Source organism: Jaculus jaculus, chromosome 8 (genome assembly GCF_020740685.1).
Source record: "Jaculus jaculus isolate mJacJac1 chromosome 8, mJacJac1.mat.Y.cur, whole genome shotgun sequence".
Classification (NCBI taxonomy): Eukaryota; Metazoa; Chordata; class Mammalia; order Rodentia; family Dipodidae; genus Jaculus; species Jaculus jaculus.
Genome location: NC_059109.1, coordinates 141747616 through 141773502, shown reverse-complemented (window position 1 = coordinate 141773502; position 25887 = coordinate 141747616). Strand labels below are relative to the sequence as shown.

Genomic DNA, 25887 nt, shown 5'->3' with positions numbered 1-25887 from the left:
GCAGAGGTAGGAGGATCGCCATGAGTTCAAGGCCACCCTGAGACTCCATAGTGAATTCCAGGTCAGTCTGGGCCAGAGTGAGACCCTACCTCGAAAAACCAAAAAAAAAAATCTATCCATTATAGCCAGGCGTGGTGGAGCACACCTTTAATCCAAGCACTCGGGAGGCAGATGTAGGAGGATCACAGTGAGTTTGAGGCCATCCTGAGACTACATAGGGAATTCCAGGTCAGCCTGGGCCAGTGTGAGACCCTACCTCAAAAAAAAAAAAAAAAAAAAAAGCCAGGCGTGGTGGCACATGCCTTTAATCCCAGCACTTGGGAGGCAGAGATAGGAGGATCTCCATGAGTTTGAGGCCACCCTGAGACTACATAGTGAATTCTAGGTCAGCCTGGGCTAGAGTGAGACCCTACCTTGAAAAACCAAAAAAAAAAAAAAAATCTATCTATTGGAGGACATACATTCAAACTACCATATCCTCAGAGCCAGAACGACAATGTCTAAGGTCCAGATAGCACACTGGAGCTACAGATTTCCTGCTTATCTGTTCTTCCCTCTTCTCACTCACTCCTATATCTGTCCGGAATATGGAACACAAGAATCAGAGCAAGACGGGTGTGGTGGTGCATGCTTTTAACCCCAGCACTCAGGAGGCAGAAGTAGGAGGATCACTATGAGTTCAAGGCCAGCTTGGGCTAGAGTGAGACCCTACCTCAAAAAAAAAAAAAAAAAAAATCAGAGCAAGGATCTAGTGGTTACATGCAGTAGCAGCTGCCAAGGTAATTCAGTCACCAAGGCACAATTGGCCACTTGTGATGCTTTAAAAAAAAATGCAAAGGACAAGAATTAAGTCCAAATGGATTAAAGACCTTAACATCAGACCTGAAACTCTGAAACTGCTAGAGGAAAAAGTAGGGGAAACCCTTCAACATATTGGTCTTGGCAAAGACTTTCTGAATACAACCCCAATTGCTCAGGCAATAAAACCACAGATTAACCACTGGGACCTCATGAAATTACAAAGATTTTGCTCTGCAAAGGACACTGTGAATATAGCAAAGAGGCAACTTTACAGAATGGGAAAAAATCTTTGCCAGCTATATATCTGATAGAGGATTAATATATAGGATATACAAAGAACTCAAAAAGTTAAATAATAAGAAATCAAACAAGCCAATCAAAAAATGGGCTATGGAGCTAAATAGAGAGTTCTCAAAGGAAAAAACACAAATGGCATATAAGCATCTAAAAAAATGTTCTACGTCACTAGTCATCAGGGAAATGCAGATTAAAACTACATTGAGATTCCATCTCACTCCTGTCAGATTGGCTACCATCATGAAAACAAATGATCATAAATGTTGGCAGGGATGTGGAAAAAGAGGAACCCTTCTACACTGTTGGTGGGAATGCAATCTGGTCCAGACATTGTGGAAATCAGTGTGGAGGTTCCTAAAACAGCTAAAGATTGATCTACCATATGACCCAGCTATAGCACTCTTAGGTGTATATCCTAAGGACTCATTTCATTTCCTTAGAAGTACATGCTCAACCATGTTTATTGCTGCTCAATTTATAAGAGCTGGGAAATGGAACCAGCCTAGATGTCCCTCAACTGATGAGTGGATAAGGAAGATATGGCACATTTATACAATGGAGTTCTACGCAGTGGTAACGAAAAATGAAGTTATGAAATTTGCAGAAAAATGGATGGATCTGGAAAGGATAATGCTAAGTGAGGTAACCAGGCCCAGAAAGCCAAGAGCATGTTCTCTCATATGTGGATCCTAGCTACAGATGACTAGGCTTCTGTGTGAGAAGGAAAAAACTCAGTAGCAGAGGCCAGTAAGTTAAAAAGGAGATATAAAGGGAAGAGAAAGGAAGGGAGGAGGGTACTTAATAGGTTGGTATTGTATATATGTAAGTAGAATGATTGAGATGGGGAGAGGATATGATGAAGAATGGAATTTCAAAGGAGAAAGTGGGGGGGAGGGTATCACCATGGGATATTTTTTATAATCATGGAAAATGTTAATAAAAATTGAGAAAAAAATGCAAAGGAACTTTAATAATTCTGAATTTTATCAAAATCAATCATTCTGGGAGCTGGAAAGAATGTTCAGTGGTAAAGGTGCTTGCCTACAAAACTTAACAACCTGAGTTTCATTCCCCAGTACCCACATAAAGCCAGCTGTACAGGGCAGTGCATGCATCTGGAGTCCATTTGCAGTGGCTAGAGGCCTGGCACACCATTCTGTCTTTCTTTCTCTGTTTCTCTTTGCTTGCATATAAATAAAAAATAAATCAAATACAATAATCATTTTGTACTTGTGATTTTTACCCTTATAAAATTCATGTACAGAGCTGGGGTAAGGTAATGCTTGACTAGCACTCATGGTCCCCTGGATTCCACCTCTAACACCAAATAGAGAGAAATTTGAGTTGTGACTTTTCAATGTTGAATTCCATAGTTATTAAGTAGATTTTGAAGTTTTTCTTTCAAACCTTGATGTCAATAAACATGCTTTCAGAATATGATGGAGAATGGAATTTCAAATGGGAAAGTGTGGGGGTGGGGAGGGAGGGAATTACCATGGAATATATTTTGTAATCATGGAAAATGTTAATAAAAATTTTTTTAAAAATATAATTCTAAAAATAAATAAATAAATAAAATAAACATGCTTTCAGATCTCCATTGATCCTTAAAAACTACACAAGTCCAGGCTGGAGAGATGGCTTAGCAGTTAAGGCACTTGCCTGCAAAGCCAAAGGACCCAGGTTCAAGTCTCCAGGACCCACATGGTGGTGTATGCATTTGGAGTCTCCCCACCACACTCTTGCTCTCTGCCTCTCTCTTGCTCTCTAATAAACAAAAATAAATTAAAACACACACACACACACAAGTCCTTGAGGTCCCCAACTTGGAATAAAAGAAGGCAGAGTTAGGGTTTTTCAACCCCCCAAAGGCAGAGGGAAAGTTATAGTCCTTTCTCATAGAACAGGATACACTTCCCCTAACCCCTGTGTGATTTCCCCACTCTACCACAGAGGAACTATTAAACCCCTAACTTACTTGTCTTCCTGGCACAAATCCTGGGAGGCTGAGAACCCTGTCTCAAAGGACCCATCCACAGGAACATGTTCTCAATCTAGTGTTGTGTATCCAAGCAGGTTATTTGGAAGAGACTGCTTGCTGGTAAGCCTCCCCAAACCTTCTGTTTCTTCCCGAGATTAGGACTTTCCTCCTCAATAGCCCCAGATTAGTGATGAACCCAAACCACATTGCAAAGGCACATGCAGTGGAGAGAGGATCCAGAGGAGTTTCCCATGGACACTGATGTGTAAAGACTTGGGGATGATTTGGGTATGGTGGCACATGCCTTTAATCCCAGCATTCAGGAGGGCAGGGGTAGGAGGATCTCCATGAGTTTGAGGCTGAGAGTACATAATGAATTCCAGGTCAGCCTGGGCTAGAGACCCTACCTCGAAAAAGCAAAAAAGCAAGGAGGAGGGCTAGAGAGATGGCTCAGTGGTTAAGGCACTTGCCTGTGAAACCTAACAACCCAGGATTCCCCAGTACCCACATAAAACCAGATGAACAAAGTGGCTTGTCTGAGGTTTGTTTGCAGCGGCTAGAAGCCCTGGGGTGTCCATTCTCTCTCCCTCTCTCTTTCCCTCTCTCCCTTCTCCCTCCCACTTGCAAATAGATAATTTTTTTTTTTTTTTTGGTTTTTCCAGGTAGGGTCTCACTCTAGCTCAGGCTGTCCTGTAATTTACTATGTAGTCTCAGGATGGCCTTGAATACACAGTGATCCTCCTACCTCTGCCTCCCCAGTGCTGGGATTAAAGGCATGTGCAACCACACCCAGATGATTTTTTTTTTTTTTTGAGGTAGGGTTTCACTCTAGCCCAGGCTAGCCTGGAATTCACTATGTAGTCTCAGGGTGGCCTTGAACTCATGGTGATCCTCCTACCTCTGCCTCCCAAGTGCTGGGATTAAAGGCATGTGCCACCACACATGGCTACATTTTAAAAAAAAATTAAGACTTGGGACTAAAAGAAGTGATTCTCATTCCACCCAGCTGTGAGGATGGGGAGACAAGCTTGGGTACTGAGTGTTGTTGAGTCATGAATCAGGCTCTCAGGCCAGGGAAACCTTCCAAAAACAATACAAACAATCAACAGCCTCCTAGAGGAAGGCCAGAAACTCAACTGAGAGAGGACCCTCAGCCAGAACAGCCCATTGGCAGGTGCTTAGCCTCCAAACTCCAGAAGCTATCATCCATACATACATCTTAGAATGAATGGTGAAGCTTATGCCACAAGCCTTAGGTGTTCCATACCCATTAATAGATCATAGACTTAGTATACTAACTGTAGCCTAATTTTATGTGGGATGAGCATATGAACACATTTATTAATATGAGAAAATTATAGAATTGAGAAGTGAATTATAGTAATTTTTAAATTCATTAATGAGTGCACAAGTAGATTATAGAGCTCTAGGCAACCCAAGGCCCATCAGGGTTTAGAGTTCAGTTCAATGCAAACCTGGACTTGGGAGATCTCTGGATCTCTGAGATCCTAAATTTGTCCTAGAATTGGTGAGGAGTCCTTAGTTCTGACCAGGTGTGAAGGAGGACCTTAGCTACAAAAGTCTCCTATTTGGGCTGGACAGGTGGCTCAGCAGTTAAGGCACTTGCCTGCAAAGCCTAAGGACCAGAGTTTAATTCCCCAGTACAGTACCCACATAGAGCCAGATGCACAAAGATGGAACATGCATCTGGAGTTCGTTTGCAGTGGCTGGAGGTCCTGGTGTACCCATTTTCTATGTGCCTCTCTCCCTCTCTCCCCCTCCCTCCCTCCCTCTCTCTCTCTCTCTCCCTCTCTCTCCCTCTCTCTCTCTCTCTCTCTCCCTCCCTCCCTCCCTCCCTCCCTCCCTCCCTCTCTGAAATGAATAAATAAGTCCCCTGTTTGAGTCCCTGCACAAAAGGCTAGTGCTAAAGATCCTCTTCAGCTATGTGGTAGTTTCTGTGTTTTTGTTTTTTTTCTGTTTTTTGTTTTTCAAGGTAGGGTCTCACTCTAGCCCAGGCTAACCTGGAATTCACTCTGTATTCTCAAGGTGGCCACGAACTCACTGTGATCTCCTACCTCTGTGTGCGCCACCACACCAGGTTCATGTGGTAATTTGAATGGATGGTCCCCAACATAATCAGCCACCTGGCTGGAGGAGCTGTCACTGAATGCATCTTAGGGTCTAGCCCTAAAGTGTGGTGGTGGATTTGGAATTCCAGTCTAAAGATATGCAAAGTGCTTGAGTTTTGCTGGAGTTCCTGTAGTATGCTCACTGCCTTTTTGGTGGTGTTTTTTGCCCTCTCTCTGCTGGGGCCTGTGAAAGTGGGCCAGCTTCTTCTGCCATTATGGAACTTCCCCTCGATCTGTAATTTCCAAATAAATTCCTTCCTCCATAACTGTGCCTGGTCTGGAAGTTCATCTCCGAGACCTGAAGCTGTCTGGTACAAGCTAGAAACAGACCCCTAAGCACAGAACACTAAATCTGGGGCCCAGGCTCAAAAGACTTGCAGTAGCTTAGGTGAGAATGATTATAGGGTGGGGAGGGCCTGCCACCACACATAAGCAATCCTAGTCCCTGCAACCCTGCCCCTGTTGTAGTGACCAATCATTATGTGAGTTGGGAAAGTTGGTGGGGGGGGGGGGCTCCAGGTTGCCTGGCAACCGTGTCAACAAGTCTGAGAGTCAAGTCTGAGGCATACTTTCTTACAGAGAAGGCAAAAAGTATGGGGGTGTGAGGACCAGGAATGGGGAAGCCTGGTTGCTGAATTTTGGTCAATGGGTTGGGGTGGGGTGGGTTTAGGGGGAAGAGTTCAACCCTGCCTCTACCTCCAGCCCACAGAGAGCCAGGAGCTTACTAGAGGCCAAAGTGGAAAAAAGGGTTGGAGCTGAAACTGTGTTGGCCATTACTCCTTTGTCATCTCCCTAGGCTCATCCCCACATCTCTGCCCATCAAAGATAGACCAGAAGGATGGAGATTGAACCTCACTGTGCACCCCTACAGAGATCTAGGCACACACAAAGATCCCACATACACATGGACACCCACACAGATATGTGCAGATACGCACTTCACAGAAATGGGTCCTCTGCCCAGATTATCATGAAGCGCCACATCCTCCACCTCAGTCTAACCAGAAAGTCCTGGGATTATCCTGAGTAGGACAGACCACACCAGTCCCTGGGAGTCCAGTGGAGGGTAAGTGGGCTGGGCAGAGGAATGGCAGGTGACCACAGACACGGAGGCCTTAGACCAGAGCACCCAGCTCAGTCCATGTGGTCTCCAGTCCTGACTAGAACCTGAGATCTACTCAACCTAACAGAATTTTCTCGGTTGAATCAAAAGAGCCTGCTGTAAGGCAGAGAGGTCTATTCCTAAAATTCTTGAGCGGATCAGGAAGTCATGACCTACTGCACGTATGAGCAGAATCCATCAGTGCAGGAAAGGCACGGAGGCCATAGGTACAGCAGGGACTGGAGCCACAGTGGGCCCCTGATCCTATCCAATAGGACGTTCTCTTCCCTCTGCAGCCGGAGCATGCCTCCACCTGGTTCGAAGGACCCACGGGAGAAGGCCGGGAAGAATGCGTCGGGAGCTGGCCAGGGTGAAAAGCGCAAGAAGGGCGAGCCAGCGAAGGAACCGCTGAGACCAGGTTGGGTCCTGTCACAGGAAAGGTTGGCAGCACTGCACCCCTTGCAGCGCCGCCGCCACCTGCTCTTCTGTGACCTGCTTGAGGACGCCGGCGCGGCTGCTTCCATTTTCACACGAGAATCGGTGGACCTGCCCTACTCCATGCCGGACCCGCGCAGATGGACCCAGGCGCTTGAGCTGCCAACAGAGCGCCAGAACCGGATCCTGGGCGTCCTCAAGGCAGCAGAGGCCCGCGCCCGAGTGCGCGCCCTGCGGCTGCGCTATACCCGCATGCGGGTGGGCAGAGGGCAGAGAGTAGGGGGCGGGACACGGCCACTAGGGAGGATCGGCGGGCTAGATGACCGGTCACCGCTGGCACGCTCTCAAGCGTTACTTAGCCAGCTGTGGCCCCTAGGCGGAGGAGATCGCGCTTCTGATCCAGCGGCAGGGCTCCGCACGCGCCGCCATACGGCTGGAGCTGTTCTTGCCACCGCATCTGAAACCTACGAAGATCCAAGACCCACTGGACCGACAAGAGGTGCCTGGCTACCCAGAGACGGGTGGGAGGGCCCCGCGCCTCGCCACACACCGGCCCCAGCCCCTCTCTCCGCAGCGGAGGCGCGTGGAGACTATCCTGGAGGAGGCAGTGGATGGCAGCATCTCCCGGAGATGACCGCGACCCCGCCTTGCAACAGCACCCCTACCCTCACACATAAACTTCTTTTCCGAGGGTTCGTTGGTCTTTCCCTCGTTTTCCCCTGGGCCCCCGCAGGGAAGGGAAAAGAATGGAAACTGCCTCTCCCACAGCCAGTCATAGACATCTTGGCACGACAGAGGGGCTCTCCCAAAAAAGTAAGGAGATGGGGGTGGTTACCAAGTAATGGAACAAGGACACCCTTATCTCCCAACCCTGCCTGTCCCCATCAGGCAACTGGTACTTTTCCAGGCCACGGGAGGCTTCCAGTGTGGAAGAGGGCCGAAAGAAGAGCCTGCAACACCTCTGGCTCCACTTCCAGCAAGTCGGGGCTGTCTCCAGAGTTAGGGTTATCCCATCTGAGAACTGGTGTGGCATTCTGGGATGGGGAGTAACTATAAAGACAAAGCTGGTCTTTGGAGAGACCAGCCCTGTCCATAGGACCAAGAGACCATGGAAGGGGTGTCCTCCTCCAAGACTCCTGCATTATGTGATAGAAACCCACCATTTGGCCTTCCTTTCTCATGAAAAGCCTCCTGTGCCCACTCAGCCTACAGAGCATAAAACACAAGAAGGAAGCCACCCCTCCTGCTCTTACCACTGAACTCTGAAAAGCTTCTGGGTAGCTCTTCCTTTTCTCCCTACCATAGGTTTGGAGCTATGGTCTTTTGGCTCCTGCACCTTGTCCTCCTTCCCAGCCCCCACAAAGCAGCCTGCACAGAGGTAGGAGCTACAGAGAAGCAGTCTTTGACTCTATAAGGGTACTCCCACTGTCTCTGCATGAAGCAGAGGACAGTTATTTTTTGGTGGGGTGTATTTTATTTTATTCATTTATTAGAGATTGGGAGAGAGAGAAAGAGAGAATGGGCACACCAGGGCCTCTAGCCACTGCAAACAAACTCCAAATGTGTGCATCTGGCTTATATGGGATCTGGAGAATCAAACCTGGGTCCTTAGGCTTTGCAGGCAAGTGCCTTAACCACTCAGCAATCTCTCCAGCCCAAGAACAGAGCAGCAGAGGTCAGACCTAAAGTCCAGATGGAATACTGCTCACTGAACATCAGTCCTTGGCCACTCTGTTTCCTCATCAGATCTTCCTCCCCTCCCACCCCCCCCCCCACACACACCCTTTCTGGCCTGTTGTTGTCCTGGACTTTGATCCACACCCACACTGTAGAGCTCACAAGTCAGCAGCAGCTCCCAGGATGAGGGAGAAAGGATTCTGGCAAGGGGAAGAAGAAGAGGGACAAATGATAAGGTTGGCTTAGGCAGAGGTGTGCAGTGGGGGAGGGGGAGTCAGTCTCCTCATCCAGGAGTAGTGATCATGCACAACCAGATGTGGATCTCTGAAGACAGTCGTTGGACAGGTTGACAGCCAAAACTTAGATCCTCAGGCCAAGCTCTCTGAAATCTGGACTCCAAGATTTTGTCTTTTGGAAATCTGCTGAGTGGCTAGAAAGACTTCATCTGTTTAGTAAAAGTCACGTTGTTTCATCACTTCTCTGACCCTGCATTTCTTTATCTTTAAAATGGTGGCCACAGGGCTGCTCAAGGATTTCTACAGTGTACACAGAGTGCACAGTAAGGGTAGGGGGCTGAAGGCAAAACCCAGCACCCTGGGAAAGACAGCAAGACAATAGGCTGAGACAGCTCTGTCAGGTGTTGGGCTAGCTCTGGGCACCCCTTGATCTCCACACCAAGGAGGGACTGTTTCTGCAAAGGAGGCTATGGAAGGAACGGATGCCTCTGTCTGCAGAAAACCCTTATAGGGGAGCTAAAGCTTTGGACAGGCTCAGTACATTGGGGCCTATGAGGTGTTGGAGCCTCCTGATCTGGAACAGAGGATCCTGGGTTCAAGTTCCATCTACACCAGCATCAAATGCCTAGCTATCCTGGTCTCCTTCCTGGATTTAGTGCTCTGTACCAAGAGACAGATGCTAACAGAGTGGAAAGCAGACCTGAGGTGGCAGAGGGCAAGGTCATGGGTGTATAAAATGACATGATGGGGGAAGTATACTGACCTCCACACACAGCCAGTTGCCAGAACCCATATTTCCCCACAGTAGTAGTAGACCACACCAAACACTGCAGAATCAGCCATGTTGTATGGCATCCACCAAGTGCTGGCCAGTTTCTGCTGGGCCTCCCTGTGCTGACCTGTACCTGCTACTCAGGACTGTTACCTGGACTAAAGCAACTGCCTCCTGTGTAGATGGTCTTCCCAGCCTTTGCCCTGCTTTGACGGCCCACCAGTGGGGAAGCAAGATAATTCTGTGGTCAAGTTGCCATGCTCCTTTGCACACAACACTGCAGGCAGCCTGGTAGCCTCAGCACCCCCCCCCCTTTTCTGCTCAGCCAGATCCCCTGAGCATTACTGCAACACTCTGACCTCTTCACCTCTTACCTTGTCCATTTCTTGTCTATCCCCGCCCCCATCACACCTCCACTCTGGCTCTCGGCAGTCAGCTCCAAGCGGGTGTGTCTGGTAGACACAGGGAGCTCCAGGTGCCTGCCCAATGAATGAAGACTATATGAACTTTCCACTTTGCATTTCTGACTTGCCTATGCTAAAATACCACTTGTGCAGCTATAATGTATTTTGTGAAGATTATCCCAACACTTACTTGAACTGGTCAGGTTTGTGCTTGGGATGGGACAAGAGGAGCCACATGACCCAGGAGAACACAGATACTATGGAAAATCTTTAGAGCAGGGTCAGGGCCTCCGGACACTGGCTCAGAGTATGCTGAGATAATGAACTAACTCACCTCTGCACCCAATCACAAGGGACCAGAAGAGTTGGCCAAAGGGCAGGGCATTCGCTGCAAAGATTATCTTGAAGTAACCTAAGGAATCAGCAGGGCCTCAGCCAAGCCCCACAGACATTTGGGGACACTGGATGTAAGAACCTGCAGTCCCAGTGCAGCTCAGGAACCTCCCTCTTGCCTTGAGAAGACCGCAGAGCAGGATGACTGGCTTTTGACCCCACCTTACAGACCTTGTTCAGATAGGTGAGGGGTCGGCCGGACAGGGCAGTATTACCGTCAGTCATTCCCAAAGGCCTCTTCTTACCCAGGCAGGCCAATTAGCACGGGGGACTTATCGCCGGTGCCCCACACAGCACCACCGCATGAATGGAAAAGTTGGGCTGTCCAGAGTGGGACACCAGCTCAGGCCACAGTTTGAGCGCCTCACCCCACTCCCCGCCCCTGGTCACCGCACGCCACCTCGGGACGACGCGTAGACGGCGGACGGAGTGCGGGGCGGGGCGGGCGGGCCCTGAGCTCAAGGAAGTCCCGGCCCCTAGCTTTGGGGAAGTACCGCCGAGGCGCCTGCGCACAGCGCCAGCGCCCCCTCCCCGGCGACCAGGGGGACCTCAGAGCGCGCGGGCGGCGGTGTCGCGGGAACGCGGCGCTGAGTGTGCGCGCGGCACTGGTCCGCGGACGAACTGCTGAGGTGCAGGAACGTAGTGGTGAGTGCGCGCGGGTACCAGCTCCGCTTAGGGACTTAAGCGGCTGGTACACGTGGACTTGGGCCGCAGTGGAACCCGAGTCCGGTCCCTGCCCGTGGGGGAGGGGGCGCTACAGCAAGGTTCCCCTTTTTCTGCAGCTCAGAGCCTTAGGAAGTGATTGCTCAAAGGTGGGGGCCGGAAGACCCAGGTTTCCGCGTCTCCCGCCCCGCCAGCCTGGAGGGGAGGGGCCGGGCGGGACACCCTGCCTGCCACCGCCTGGCTGTAGGGTTGGATCGGGCTGCCACACGGTCCCTCGAGCCGTAGGAGAGACGCTGCGCCCCTGGCCCAGCTGAAGGAGGATCCGCGCGCCCTCCTTCCTCCCGACCGCCCAGGAGTACCCCCTGCCGTCTGACTGAGTCCTTACTGCTGCAGAGCACACCCCTTTGGGTAGCTAGGGTGGGGCCTAGACCTAGCCTCGCCCACCCGCCCCCATCCGCCTTTGGGTCACTGGTGAGTGGGGCACTGTGGTGAATTCTTGAAGGAAGGGGTGGGGGCATTGAGTCTAGAAGGACCTCAAAGAAGAGATAAGCCCTCCAGAATATCCCTCCAGCAAAGAGCGGGAGGTGGGTGGAGTGCTATCAACCCACAGGTGGGCTTGAGCAGCATTGGTTGTCAGGGCCAGGAGACCTGGCCTGCCTCTGAGGGCCTCTGGAGCACTGACTGTATAGGGTGGAAGTGGAAATGAAGCCCCTTTGTCAACCTCCTTCCAAAGGTTATGACTTTTTATTTTCTGAGATTGCCACATTTCTTATTCTTTTTTGGGACTGAGCGTCCTTGGAAGCTCTTTTTCCTTCTGTGGAGCAGGACAGCAGCCATTCCCCAGGGAGTTTCTGCCCTTAGAGACCAGACTTGCTGCCTATTTGGCCTCTCCCAGTCCAGGCTTGGGGACAGAAGCTAGGGAAGGGGGAGGCCCCCTAAGACCAGGATGAGGGGCAGAAATACTCTAATTCGGGCTGGAGAAATGGCTTAGCGGTTAAGCGCTTGCCTGTGAAGCCTAAGGATCCTGGTTCGAGACTCGATTCCCCAGGACCCATGTTAGCCAGATGCATAAGGGGCGCATGCATCTGGAGTCCATTTGCAGTGGCTGGAGGCCTTGGCGCGCCCATTCTTTCTCTCTGCCTCTTTCTCTCTCTGTCGCTCTCAAATAAATAAATAAAAATTTTAAAAAGTTAAAAAAAATACTCTAATTCAAACTTGATGGCCCCCTCTAGAGAGAAGGCAGGCAGCCCAGAGTACTGTGGATGTTCTCTACTGACCTGAGAAGGGTGCAGGGAGCCAGGACCAGAGTCTGCAGCTAGGAAAAGAACAGTCTCCAACCTCTGTACATGGGTGCCACACCCCAGCCTGTCCCCCTGTCTAGTCAGCTGAATAGAGATGGAGCCTCCAAGGGACAGCAGACAGGGTTGAGGTGTGGAAGAGGACACACATTCTGGGGAGCTACCAGACCTCAAGCTGCCATGCCCTTTCCTTTCCCTGGAAGCTCACCTCCCCCCAAGCCCAGCCAGCCTACTCTGTGTCCCCATTTGCTTTCTGGGAGATTGGGGTACTCTGATCTCAGGAAACAGTAAGGAAATAGCTGAGGCCCCACTCGTGCCTTTCATGTACAAAGAGCTTGGACACTGGCCCCTCTCATCACTACCCAAAGAGTTCTGGGAGACCTGAAGGACACTGTCTTGGGCACAAATAGGATTAAAAGGCCTCTTCTGGGCAAAGGGCAACAGCAGGGTAGACATTAAATAAGAAAGTAAAGTGGGACTGTCCCTGAGCCCCAGAGTGCTAAGAGGGAGGAAGTTGGAAAGCACAGAGTGCTCAAAGCCCAGGACTGAGCACCCCTACCTGTACAGAGGTGGTATAGGAAGGGGTAGAGAGGAATGTGTTTAAAACTGCCTCCAGAATGCTGGTTGTATTGATTGGAAGCCTTGTTCGATTGCCCCTGGGAACACTGGGATTGGTGGTTGGTTACCTTTGAGTGGCCTGCAGGAAGTCTGTAGAACTCTTGTGAAGGCGTGGCCCAAACACTGGGAAGGATGAACTGGGAAGGATGATACTGTGAACTCCTTGAAGACACCTAACCATCCAGCTGAGAAACTGAAGCATACACACACACACACACAGTCTGCCACTTCCTTGGATACCACTCCTGCAGTTTCTGCAGCCTGAAAGGATAGCGGGAATCCAGGGTGGGGGTTGAGGTACCCAAAGCAGCTGAGGGCCAAAAAAAACCCTCTTGGGTACATGTTTCTCCCAAGTGTATGTCCCATTCTTCATACCTTCAGGAAATCCTGTCACCAGTCCCACTTAAGTACTCAATGCTATAGGCCTAGTCCCAGCAGTCCTCTGGGCAATAATGCTACCCAACTCCCTATTGAGTCTTGGCAGAAAGAACTAGAGGAAAAGAGTAGGTCAGAATGTGTTACAATGCCTTTCCCACCAGCCTGTAGCTTCAGTGCCCTTGGGGAGGGGTCAGAAGCTAGAAGCCAAGAAAGAGGAACCCATGCTTCCGGCCTCTTAGGGGCTGAGCTGAGCAGATGGTGTCTTAAAACCTCCTATGGAGGCCTCATCTGGTGCCCAGCTGAAGTAGCCCCCTTCTCATTGACCTGGGTGCCTCCACAGCTGTGGGGGTAGGATTTGAGACAGAGCTCAGAGGAAGCCCTCTCAGAACAGAGGATGCATGAGCCAAGTGGTCATAGGCCCTTGGTCAGAACTCTTCCTCTCTCCTTAGACTCCCAGGCTGCTGGTGAGGGTCTAGAGCTACCACCACGGAGCCTGGGCAACCCCCTCCACTCATACATGCCCACCCCACATGAGGCTGAGAAACAGGTAAGCTACTCCCTTCCCATCTCTAAATGGGGTTTATGCTGGATATCTGCGGCCCAAGTGGTTATGCCCTTGGAGATGCAGCCAGTTGGGAATATAGCTAGAGGTGTGAAGTCCAGTGAATTCTGGCCTGAAAGCTAAGGCTGCCTACTCTTCCCCAGCACACAGGGCCAGAGGAGGCGGACAGGCCCCCCTCGATGTCCAGCTATGACACAGCCCCCCCAGCAGCCCCCAGTCGCAACCCCTGCTGCTTGTGCTGGTGTTGCTGCTGCAGCTGCTCCTGGTATGTGTGTCTTGTGGGGAGCACAGCTTGCAGTGGGTAGACCTAGGGTATGTGGGTGGCCGTGGACTAGCTCATGGGCAGAATTGGGGTACGTGGGCCTAGGGGTACATGGTTCAAGGGGGAAAATAATTGGGGTATGTGGGTTTGGGGGTGGTTCACAGGAAATACTAGGGTGTGTGGGCCTGGAGACACATGGTTCATGGGAACAAAAATGGGCTATGTGAGCCTGGGACAGCTCACAGAAGGCAGAACTGGTGTACATGGGATGAGGGAAGTGGCTCATGGGAGGCAGAACTATGGTATGTGAGCCTGGGGTGGGGTGGGGTGGTTCTTGGGTGGGAAGTCAAACCTATCACTGCTTCCCAAACCCTCTAAAGGCTGTCAGAACATCAGCTGCAGGCAGGTAGTCCTGCTGCCTCATAGACCTGTCCAGGGACTACTAAATCCTGTTGGCCTGGGCTTTGTGTGGCCTTGTATATACCAACACTAGGCACTGAGCTACATGCACATGGCACCCATACAATATACCTGTTGATACCACTGTGAGGTACCCAGTCCCCAGGCTTTGTTCAGTGGGGACACATTTAAGCTAAAATTCAGATGAGGGGACAGCCCTGGGCAGAAGGCTGCTAGGAGTCTTTGCAGAGACCTGTCTACACAGGATTAGGGACCCAAAGTGGAGTCTGCATGTATGCAAGCAAAATATAGGAGCTGCGGCATGGATACTTGGGGTTCAGTGGACTTTTGCTATTAAATAACAGGATGGGAGCAGGGAGCTTGGGCTGTATTGCCACTGAGGAGTCAGACTTGTCAGTAACTGCCTGGCAAAATAGCTAGCTAGATGTGGACTGACAGGGAAGATTCCTCTAAGAGAGGTTAGGATCAGGACCCAGAACCAAACATGCATAGATACATGAACAGGGCTGTCACACTGCATCAGCTGAGTCACTGGGCCTGTAGTGTGGACCTCTAAGTGGCCTCTTCAAAAAAAGGTGAAGCCAAAAAAAAATCTAAAAAAGCAGGGCATGGTGGCGCACACCTTTAATCCCAGCACTTGGGAGGCAGAGGTAGGAGGATTGCCATGAGTTTGAGGCTACTCTAAGACTACATAGTGAATTCCAGGTCAGCCTGGGCAGAGTGAGACCCTACCTCAAAAAACCAAAAAAATAAATATAAAAATAAAGGGGTGAAGTCCGGGCATGGTGATGGTGAACGCCTTTCATCCCAGCACTCGGGAGGCAGAGGTGGGAGGATCATTGGGAGTTTGAGGCCACCTTGAGACTACACAGTGAATTCCAGGTCAGCCTGGGCTGGAGTGAGACCCTACCTGCAAAAAAACAAACAAAAGGGGGGTGGTGAGCCAGGACTAGCCTGAAGGTCCCACCCTGCAGGCCAGGAGAGAGAGCTTTCACAGGGGAGTTTGAAGAGTACAATTGCTGACCATGAAAGAGGCCATGGCAGTGACCAGAAGAGTGACCTGGACAAAACTATTGGGGGGGAGGGGCAGGAGGATATGAAGAGGATCCATTCTAGAAACTACTTGCCCAGTGTGTAATGTACATGCCAGACACCTGTGTGCCAAGACCCACATGTGGCTACAATGGCATGTGGAAGCCACAGCTGTACAGGCAGTGCCATTTTCCTTTGCTACTAGGAACCAAGAGCGGCGGCATGTTTGGCAAGCATCACATGAGAGCAAGCTGCAACCCCTCCCCAGCTGTGAAGCTTGGTGAGTCCAGCTGCCATTTGTGTATGGGTGTGGGACATGTGTGTCTATCTTGTCTTGGGCCTAACATGGTATGGCCTTGATACTTCCAGCACCCCACCAAGCCCCGAGGAGGTACAGAGTTGGGCACAGTCCTTCGACAAGCTGATGCACAGCCCTGCAGGACGCAGTGTGTTCCGGGCATTCCTGCGCACAGAGTACAGTGAAGAGAACATGCTCTTCTGGCTGGCCTGTGAAGAACTAAAGGCAGAGGCTAACCAGCATGTAGTGGATGAGAAAGCACGACTCATCTATGAGGACTACATATCCATCCTGTCCCCCAAGGAGGTGCGCCTGGCTGAAGGGACAAGTGGGGGTGGCCTGGGAAGGACGCCCCCTAACCTCAGTGCCTGCCACACAGGTGAGCCTGGACTCCCGCGTGCGAGAAGGCATCAACAAGAAGATGCAAGAGCCATCTGCACACACATTTGATGATGCGCAGCTGCAGATCTACACACTCATGCACCGGGACTCCTATCCTCGCTTCCTCAGCTCCCCCACCTACCGTGCTCTGCTGCTCCAGAGTTCCCCACAGTCCTCCTCTGAGGCCTAGTCACTCACTTTCACACAGATGCTCCACTCTTATGGGCTGACTCAAGGCTCATACACCACCACACCTGGCTGGCTAGAAGTAGGCCAAGACCCAGTGATAAGTGCAGTGCCCTCTGGCTCTGCACTGACCTGGCCCAGCTGGAGCTGCAGCCTCAAGGTGGGCTGTATACCCCACACCAGTATGTAGCTGCCCAACCCAATGCTCCTGCTGGGATACCTCCTGGGAGGTACCTGGGGCCCCCAGCCAGGTACCCAGGATAAGCATGTGCAAAACAGCCTCTATGCCAACAGATTTGTAGCAGGAAACACACTTGTTTGAGGTGTCTACAGTGTGGAACCACAGAACCAGATGTGGGACCTCAGAACCAGGATCAAGTGACAGGGCCCAACTATTATTTTATATGTTCATGAACTTTAAACCTGGAAATATGCCCTTATGATATGCTTTATCAAAAAAAAAGGGGGGGGGCATTCACATTGATATTTATTCCTCCACATGCCAAAACCAGGGAACCAGGGTGTAGTATTCTTGGTCTTTTTTTTTTTTCAAGGTAGGGTCTCACTCTAGCCCAGGCTGACCTCCTCTAACTCACTCTGTAGTTCCAGGCTGGCCTCAAATTCATAGTGATCCTCCTACTTCTGCCTCTGGAGTGCTGGGATTAAAGGCATGTGCCACCACGCCTGGCTTTTTGAGCTTTTTAAAACAGAACCATCTATTTATCCCACATTTGGGGCAGGGGTTAAAGAAGAGAACCATCCAGACTCTGACCTATCCCTGTCCCACCACAGTGGGCTCTGCCAAGGGTTTGGACTCCAGGATCTGGCCTCAACCCTGAAAGTAGATCAGTACCCCTCAAAGGGTTGAGATGCAACTGAAGGTTTTTCCAGGTCCTTGTGGACTTGAATAGTCTCCAGCTGAGACAGGGCTAATGGGATTGCCTTCCCAAAGATGGTAGGTATCTTATCTTCATCTCTCAGGCCCTATATGTCAACTGTTTGCTATTACATCCCCCCAATTTTCTGGGAACTTACTTGAGTCAACTCCTAGCCCTGAAATTCCCTCCCCATGGATGAACAGAATGCAGGATGGAGCAAGTCATCCTGAAAGGTCCCTGGGCTGCCATGCTTGGGGAAGGGGGGTAGATGCTGGGGAGGATCCTGGTCTAACAGGCCAGGGATCCGCCCTATCTTTCCACACAGCTAGCATGATTGGGCCTACCCCACAAACATGGTGTGTATGTGTAGAGCATGCACAGGCAATGCCTCTAGTGTCCTAGAATCACATGTACAAGTGATCACTCCAAGGGCAGGCTCAGTTCTTGTCTGTAGCACTGCTCCACCAAGTGTTGCCAGACCCCAGGAAGAGGTGTCCACAGCAGCAGAGGGGCAGGATCCAGCTGAAGCACGTGTACACGAGGAAGGCAAGATGACAAAGCAAAACATTTAATATCTTGGGGCAAAAGGTAGAAAGGTGCACACCAGGAAGGCAGGCTAGGGCAGGGCAAGCCACCCTCTATGGATCTCCAAAGAAGCAGTGTCCATCAAGAATACAGACAGGGCAAAGCTAGCCATGGCAAGGACTATGATACATCAGCATGAGGGTTCAGCAGAACTGCAAGAAGGCAAGAAGACATGTAGCTTCATATGACCCCACCCCCAGAACAGGTAGAACAGGCTAGCCCAGGCTGGGAGTTCCATCCTAGAGACTCAAGCTGGCTGGGCATAGTCCCTGGCTGACACCTCAGACCCACTAACATGGGTTGAGATGACCCACCTACCTTCCAGCGGTTCCCACACTCATTGCAGACAACATAAGTGGTCATGGGCTCATCAGAGCTGCGGGTCTGGACCTGTAGAACAGGTAGGCAACTCCTAGGTTCTGCTGCAGAAGAGTATCCCCTGACCTAGGTAAAGCTGGCCTTGTAGCCACTGGGCCCCATGGATGACAATTTGGGGCTGGTCCCAGTGAACCCAACCTTCTAGAGCTAAGCTGATGTAGAAGGTAGGTCACCATAGCACAGACCTGAAGGGCCAAAGTCAGCAGAACCCAAAATGTCAGCTGAAGGCAAGGGGATCCCCAACAGAAGAGATTCCATGATGGAAGGATCAGCAGTGATCTCACTGGTCATGCCTACTTTCTGAAAGATCCAAGGACAAACCTCATCCCACAGGGCCAGTCCTGGTAGATAATAGGGACTGTGGAAGATAGTGGTTTCCACAGACCACCTTAACACACTTCCTCCCAAGTCCCCAACATCTCTTGGGGTCCATGTGGTCTCCCCCAAACACCTTAGTATCCACCTCCACAGAAGACTCTGAAGATCCTGCAGCTACTGCCAGGCAACATGCCATAATCCTTATCCTCCATGCTAGGCAGGGCCAGGCCACCCAGCCTTGGCATACAGCTTGGGCTCTGAGGAGGGTAAGCATGCCCTAAAGACCCAGGCTGGTAAGACATGAAAGCCCTCACCTGTGTGTAGGTGCAGTTCTTCTTCCTGCACTTGCTGCAAGTGAACAGGTCAGTCTGCGTGCCTCCTGTGCGGCCCATCTGGTGCTCACGTATGGCCTCCTTGGTCATGGCTTTGCGGATCTCCTTCAGTTCATCACTAGCCATCTCCTGAGGCAGGAACCAAGTGCTCAGCCTACAGCTCTGCTGAAGCAACCCCCACTCAGCCCTCAGTGGGCTCCTCACCTCTGATGTCATCACAGCAATCTGCTGGGGTGTAATGGCACCACACAGCACATTCCGCCGCAAGCCAGGGTTTTTGGCATCTTTGAGGTTGGAGATGCGGCTTCGCACACGGTTCTTGTACTTCATGTCAGTGTTTCCCACATCCCGAAAGATGCGTGCAGGTGTTTAAGGACCCATCTGAGGCTTCTGAGCTCCACCCACCCTGCTGGGGGCCGGGTGGGGGATGTTCTACCCAGCCACATAGGGATCAGTTCACCCACCCTGGGATGCCCTGGAGAGCTGAGGGGCTGCAATACTATTCCTGTCTGAGACCTAGGTCTGCCAGCAGTCAGACACAGCCCTCAAACTGTCCAGGGAGGACCATCCTGAGGCAAAGTCATTAGTTAGCCCAAGGAAAGGCATGGGACCACTCAGGGCACTGGGCAGTCCAGCAGTGGTATCAAGCAGGCACCAGAGGAGCCAACCCCAGTGGCTTATAGACCACCAAAAGACCCTGGCACCATATGCCCTGAACAAAGGATATACTCCTCGATCTGAACCGACAGATGCTCACAGTCCGCACCGACGGCCACATGGTCGTCTGCAAAAGGGAGCCCTCACTAGCCATCCCCACTTGCTCTTTTGCCTGCCACCCCTCTGCCTACATAGCACCATAGCAGCTAGAGGGGATGCATCCCTGAAGAACACTGCCCAAGATCCAGATGCTCTGGTAATCCCAAAGACCCCTGCCTCCTCCCAGAACCACAGTAGGCTAAGATGCAGGTCTGTCCCTCTGGTGGCAGCCTCTGAAACAGGCAGAGGTCCAGGCCACCCTGTGAATCTGGGTTCATGTTAAGAGCCAAAACCTGCTGTACTCACGGTCTGTTTGCAGGGCTGAAGCCAGCATCTCACGGCACTTATTGCGCACAGCATCACAGGTAACAGGCACTGGAGGAAATGTGGTGATCCTTAGGATGGATGGGGTCCTAGGTGGGTCTGGCTTCTTGCGGCTAGAGAGACAATGGATTCAAGGCTGCAAGTGGTCTCCAGATTTTGGCACCATCCCCACTTCCAAAGCCTTGCTGTTACTGACAAACCCTGGGAAGGCCCATGACTTCCCCAGTCTTTATTCCAGCCTAGCATGCCATGTGTTCTGCCTCACTGGACAGAGGAGAACACAGCTCATAAGATCCTCAGTGGGTCAGCTCACTCCCCCAGGAAGAGGATGCCAAATCCTTCCCCGGAAATGTCTGGGCAGCACCGCCTAGTGGTCAAAATGGGCTAAAACATTCCTACCACCTCCAAAGTACCTGCCTTCTAAAAGGCCATGAACACTATGAACATCTCTACTAATGGCAGCTCAGAGCCAGGCAGAGACTGCCAGTTGCCTGGGGATAAAGACAAGGTGAGGGTCACCTAAGACCACATCTTGATGTCACAGGTGACCCCACTCAACATTAAAATGGGGCAAGGATCTGGCTATATTGACCAGGTTCTCCCTTCAAGCACTCCCTCTGGAAATCAGCAGGGGATGGTGACTAACCTGAGCAATTTAATTAACTATGCAAGGTATGCTAATGAGCTTGAGACACAATGTCATGCCAGGAGTCCAGAGCTTAGTCTGTCCTAGCCCAAGTCCAGCCTTTGGCTACTATTGCCATCTGGCCAAAGGAGCTTCTCACCCACAGCTCATCACCAGAAGTATCCCCAGTCTTCATGACAACAGAGGTCACTTTGACCATCTGCAGGGCAGTGGTGGCCCAACCTGAATGTAGAAGGGAGCTGGGCCTGACTCTGGCTCTAAGAAGCATTTGCATGAGGGGAGCTACTCTTCAGCCCTGCTAAGCAGAGGAAGATGACAGGGTCTGGGGAACCAGATGATGGAGGGAAATGCCTAGGGCTGGTTGGCACCTGACAGACAGCAGATCCTGCTAAGGAAATTTGCAAAGGTCCCACTGACAGCTGAGTAAACATAGCCAACCAAGTAAGAGAGGAGGGAAGGGGAAGGGACTGAGCTATGGAACAGTGTCCACCATAAAGCTGACCAATCCTGTGCATGGACCTGTGAAGAGAGCTCCTCCCTCAGGGCAGTGTCTAGGCACATGGGCATCAGTACCCTTTTTCTACTGAGGAAACTGAGGCCAGAAACAGAAGTGCATGCATCTGCCTTCAGGTATGCTACCTGGGATCTGTGGCCCCTGAAGCATCCTTTGAAGACGATGTGGGCAGAGGTGTGTCCCTCCTTTGCTCCTGGGTTTTGCCATCAGAAACATCTGCCATTTCCAGAAACAGGGGAGACAGACTGGTAAGAGGTGGGCAGGCAGGTACTGACCTAGCTTCAGCCATACCACTAGCCCTACTGCTTCTAGCCCTAGACCAACTAGACAAGAAAGATACCAGGAGACCACCAGCCCATCAGCCTCCCCATGACCCTTCCTCCAATATCCCCACACAGTCAAGCAAGCCACTGTGGGATCTCTCAGGGGCCACCATCCTGGCCAGAGACCAAGCATATACCCTACAAGGCCTCTTCTGAACCCATGGGCAGACCCTAGCCCAGGACCTGCACTGGAGACCAGGATGAACTTGTACTGCTAGCATCCTAATGGCCATGTAACTAATGAGAGGGATAGATCCTGTGGCTGACTCACAAAGATGTAGACAGAAACTAGAAAGGACTGTCTTCCTGATCCACAGGAACATCTCTACAGCTCAGGTGTCCACTGTCCACCAGAAAAGCTACTTTCTTCCCAGCTCAGCCCTTCCCAAGATGATAGCCCCACCTCCTCCTTCATCTGAGAGTACTCCTTGGAGCATCCTAACTTTGCCCTGCTTCTTTGTTGGCCTTCTGCGCTCAAAACCCCCTTTCTCAGCACACCCCCTTGTCCCAAGAGTCATGTTGTCCAAGCCACCACCTCCCCATCACCACAGATGGCACCCATCAATCCACTTCTAGCTCATAACTGGGTACTTTCTGGTAAGGGCTTGTCACATCCCACTTCCAAGTGGTCTGGCTCAGAGCGGTATAGCCAGTGCTCTATGCTGTGCTGACAACCAAGTGGTCAGTTCTCACAGTTTGACACGCACCCAAGAGCTTCTTCCAAGATTTGATAAGGGACTTGGCCAGTGCAATGAGCTCTTCATCCGAGCTCTGCTTCCGCAGGGCATTAACAGACATTCCAACACGGGTGGACTGCAAGGCAAGTAGCCTGGGTCAGAGGCAGTAGGAGCACACCCCAAGTACAGATCTTCCTAGAGGATGTTTTGCTCCCACATGGCAGGACCAACAACTGACGGGGGGGGGGGGGCAAGCAAACACTTCCCAATGGCTATGGCTCCATTTAGAACCCAGGACATCTCCACATCGCCTCTCCCCTCACTGAGCATCACAGAAAGGCAAGAAACCTCCTCAGAACAGGTGCTTCTGCCAACTAAGCCCAAGGATCAGGGGGACACCTACTAGATGCCCTTGGCACTGCTGTCTCTGGAGCTACCCAGACTGAGACAGGAAGGACCTACCTGTAGCAGGTGCAGTGTAATAGGCATGGTCTTCAGCTCCCGTAGTAGGTCCATGGCACCCTCCTGGAAGAAGAAGGGACCTTCATAAAGGACTTTAGACCTCAGTGGACAATCTTATTCTCTCCCCAAATGGAGAACACAAGGCAGTAACAATTACAGACCAGAAAGAAACCATTCCCTCACTTAAGAGGCCAAGGGCTTTGCACTCATGTTCCTGCACCAAGACAAGGGACCCTTACTGCCCCCATCCCAGGGCAGGACTGTAAGCAATCAGCTCTATAGTGTTCTCCTCCAAGATCAGGTGGTTCCTCACCCTACTTTTGGGGGATAACAACCTTCAGACTTCACAGTAACCATACAATGTCACTGACCAAACCACTAGAGCAAAAACACCCCAGCTCCTCACTAGCACTCAGGTAGAAGAGTAGGCTAGGTTCCCTAACTCTGTCCCATCCATACCCTGGTGGTAAAGCAGTCTCTCCCCAAAGTATCTACCCACCAACAGGAGAAGGAGCTGACACAAGAAGGGCCAAATTCCCAGGGGTCTCCATTCCAGTCAAAGCTACAGATTTTTGAACTGGTAGTATTGTAGCCGATGATATTACTAATTAAAAACTATTCCAGGATGGCTATTAGACAAAATGATTGCAAGTTCAAGGCCAGCCTGGGCAACTTAGAGACAGCCGATCATAAATTGAAAAGTAAAAAGAGGGTTACGGATATAGCTCAGTGATACAGTATTTGCCTGGTATGTTTGAGGCCCTGGGTTCAATCTCCATTGAAAAAAAGGGAGGGACAGAAGAAGGAAGAACTTCTGCCACAGCTAGCACCTACAAGGCCCAAGTTACCATTCCTCATCTCTGGTCTCCCTCCTCTGTCCTGTTTCCTGTCCAAGACTCCTCAACATCTACAGATAAGGCTGCACCTGCATGGCAGGCAACTTTCTCCTGGTCCCACCTCAGAACCCTTGCTCCTAAGGCTACTCTATGCAAACACACTTCTCTTCAACCCAGCAAAACTTTGCCCAAATACCACCTTCTTAGAATTGAGATCCTCACATCCAACCTTGCAAGCCACAAGGGGGCAGAGAGGATCCACCCAGCTATTCAAATGTCCTGTACTAGAGCTGGGGATGTGGCTCAGCATTTAAAAGCACTTGCTTACAAATGTCCTGTCCTAGAGGCAATAGGAGGGACTGGACTAACGCCCCCCCCACACACACACACACTCACGCACACACACCACCACCACCACCACTACCACCAATCTGTGTGCGGCTTCTGTGTTTAGGCTGCTGTCATGGCCTCAAGGAAAGTTCTGTACACAGGGCTATACTATACACAGATAAGCCCTGAGGTGACTTCCTAAGGAGACATGATCCCCAGAGCCAAGGGCAGGCATCCTCAACAGCCCCACACACTCACCAGGAAGGATCAAACAAACCTCCAGCTACCCCAAGGGGGCCTCTCTAGCACTGTGGCCCTCTGGAACCTCCATGGGTTCCCATCCCTCCTGTCCACTCCTTGCTGTCTGTGGGCTTTCACTCATCTGTACCGCCACCACCACCACCCCAGCCCCTGGGAAGTTTCCGCACATCTTTGCCCCCCTCAAACCCTTAGTTTGTCCTTTAGATTTGTCCCCTTAAAGAAATGAAGCATCAGGAGGTGAGTGACACTCACTGCAGCCCTTGTGAGGGCAGATGAGTGGGGTGTGGAACTGTTTCCAGCTTAAAGACGGTTGGGAGCCTGTCTGCTTCCTGGTGTAGACTTCAGCCCCCAACTCTGCCCAAAAAGCTACTCTTGCTCCTGCCACTGTAGACACAGCTGCGCAGGCCTCAGAGGCCCATGACTCAGCCACCCTCACTGTTTCCAGCTACCCAGGGAAGTGGTCCTAGGGTGGGGGAAGTCATGGTTAGTGAGCCTTGTGACCACCTCCTGGCCTCTCCCCACTGCTTCACGTAGGATGCAGGTGCCACCAGCTAAGGATGTTCCCTGGAGGCTGCCCAGGTTGACAAGGTCGAAAAGGCGGCTGGGCCACACTGTCTCACCCAGGTGGTCAGCCTGAGGGGCAACCAGCCTCCTCGGGTCTCAAGGCCACAGACTCACCCCAGGGTCTCTACTGTCTGCCCAGACCGACTGGCTGTTGGCTGAGGCCCGAGGGAGAGAATTTATTAAGAAAAACCTGGTTCTGAAGGGTAGGGACGGACAGGGGAGACAACGGCCGGGCAAGGAACGCCGCAGTAGCAGGCGAGACGACGAGGGCAGAGGACCATCTCTGCCCGCACAGCATCCAGTCCAGAGCAGAAGTTCCGGGACAAGGTGGAGGACCGGCCTTGGGCAAGGGTCTCCACCCGGGAGGGATCTCGTCCTGCCCGGGGAACGGGCTCGGCGGGGCGGGGGCCCCAGGGTCCTGGCGGCCCACGCCCCTCACCGCGCTGTTCCTGGTCACCATCTTGTCCAGCCTCCGGGCGATCCGCGTAATCTCCTCCTCCTTGCCCATCACCGCCTGGAGGAAGTGAGGGGCGCCTTCTGCGCCGCCCGACCCTGCCCTGCCCAACCCAGCCCAGCCCAGCCCAGCCCAGCCCAGCCCGACCGCAGCCGCCGAGGTCCACAGGCGAAAACCCCTGCCTGGCGGCCGCGCGCTTACACACTAAAAAGCGGATTCCCGGCCCCACGCACCTCAACTCCCAGACGCCTGCGCGGTGCGCGCGGCTTCCTGGGAATGTAGTCCCGCCGAGGCGGTCGCGGAAGACGGGTCCAATAGGGCCCTCACACGAGGACACGGATGGAGAGGGGCTTAGAGCAAAGTTGGGTCAGCAGTAAGAATGTTGCCCCAGCGTGAGCCCTATATCGTTTTGCTCGGCCCACCCTTTGTCACCTGCTGCAGCTGCCCACCATGACGATATCCCGCTCAAGTAGCTTCTACTTCCCAGACATGCTTGTGGAGTCAGAGCCCTTAGTCTACCCTGCCTCCCAGCACCCCTCCCTCTCTCTCCCCATCTGGCCCTGAATTTGAGTCGTTCGTTCCTCCGCGCCAGGTGCAGCACACACTAGGAGGTGAGGGACCCAAATGCGCCCCGCCCGGCACCGAACTGAGTAAGGCATCATCCTGGACTCTGGAGAGGTTTTGCCAGTAAGGCCTCAGCCTCTGAAATAAATCTACCAAGGAGCAAACGCCAGGTTCTGAACGTTGCTCCACGCCTCAGTGCACCCCCACCTGTCAGGAGGGTGAGAACTGAGTCACATTACACAAACAGGGCATAACAATCAGGTCTGGGGCATTGCCACAGGAGGGCCATGGCTATGATTTGGGCAGGAGAGGTGGGGCTCTCTTGCTCTTCCTCAGTGGTGCAGATGCTAGAAGGAACAG

The 25887-nt window shown here is 51.8% G+C and overlaps 4 protein-coding genes across 10 annotated transcripts in view; 2 read left to right on the top strand and 2 right to left on the bottom strand.

The window, feature by feature from the left end:
• Positions 1-10625, bottom strand: part of Oprl1 (opioid related nociceptin receptor 1) — a 28351-nt gene extending 17726 nt beyond the window's left edge. Inside the window, exon 1 of one of the 2 annotated variants that reach the window (XM_045157523.1) lies at positions 10399-10625. The gene's annotated coding sequence lies outside the window, so the exon portion shown is untranslated. The other variant, XM_045157522.1, reaches the window with a different exon arrangement.
• Positions 6614-7379, top strand: Lkaaear1 (LKAAEAR motif containing 1). Of its 2 annotated transcripts, XM_012951434.2 has the most exons (3): positions 6614-7003; positions 7122-7244; positions 7320-7379. In XM_012951434.2, exons 1-3 carry the CDS (start codon positions 6614-6616, stop codon positions 7377-7379), a joined length of 573 nt encoding a protein of 190 aa, XP_012806888.2. The 2 variants fall into 2 exon arrangements, with proteins under 2 accessions (XP_012806888.2, XP_045013460.1); XM_045157525.1 differs by having other exon boundaries at positions 7122-7379.
• A 140-nt stretch (positions 10626-10765) lies between the features above and the next one.
• Positions 10766-16873, top strand: Rgs19 (regulator of G protein signaling 19). Of its 4 annotated transcripts, none has more exons than XM_045156601.1 (6): positions 10766-10872; positions 13634-13731; positions 13890-14011; positions 15666-15740; positions 15830-16064; positions 16138-16873. In XM_045156601.1, the coding sequence occupies exons 2-6, from the start codon at positions 13702-13704 to the stop codon at positions 16327-16329; spliced, it is 654 nt and encodes a 217-aa protein (XP_045012536.1). In that variant the 5' UTR covers positions 10766-10872; positions 13634-13701; the 3' UTR covers positions 16330-16873. The 4 variants fall into 4 exon arrangements, with proteins under 4 accessions (XP_045012536.1, XP_045012537.1, XP_045012538.1 ...); XM_004669530.2 differs by lacking the exon at positions 10766-10872 and adding an exon at positions 11138-11361; XM_045156602.1 differs by lacking the exon at positions 13634-13731 and having other exon boundaries at positions 10775-10872.
• An 882-nt stretch (positions 16874-17755) lies between these two features.
• Positions 17756-25076, bottom strand: Tcea2 (transcription elongation factor A2). Of its 2 annotated transcripts, none has more exons than XM_012951433.2 (10): positions 24949-25076; positions 22519-22581; positions 22087-22192; positions 21182-21272; positions 19879-20009; positions 19544-19600; positions 19021-19175; positions 18799-18945; positions 18107-18178; positions 17756-17940 (listed from the first exon to the last, which is right to left on the bottom strand). In XM_012951433.2, exons 1-10 carry the CDS (start codon positions 25015-25017, stop codon positions 17932-17934), a joined length of 900 nt encoding a protein of 299 aa, XP_012806887.1. In that variant the 5' UTR covers positions 25018-25076; the 3' UTR covers positions 17756-17931. The 2 variants fall into 2 exon arrangements, with proteins under 2 accessions (XP_012806887.1, XP_045012492.1); XM_045156557.1 differs by lacking the exon at positions 24949-25076 and adding an exon at positions 24700-24918.
• Between the last annotated feature and the right edge of the window lie 811 nt (positions 25077-25887).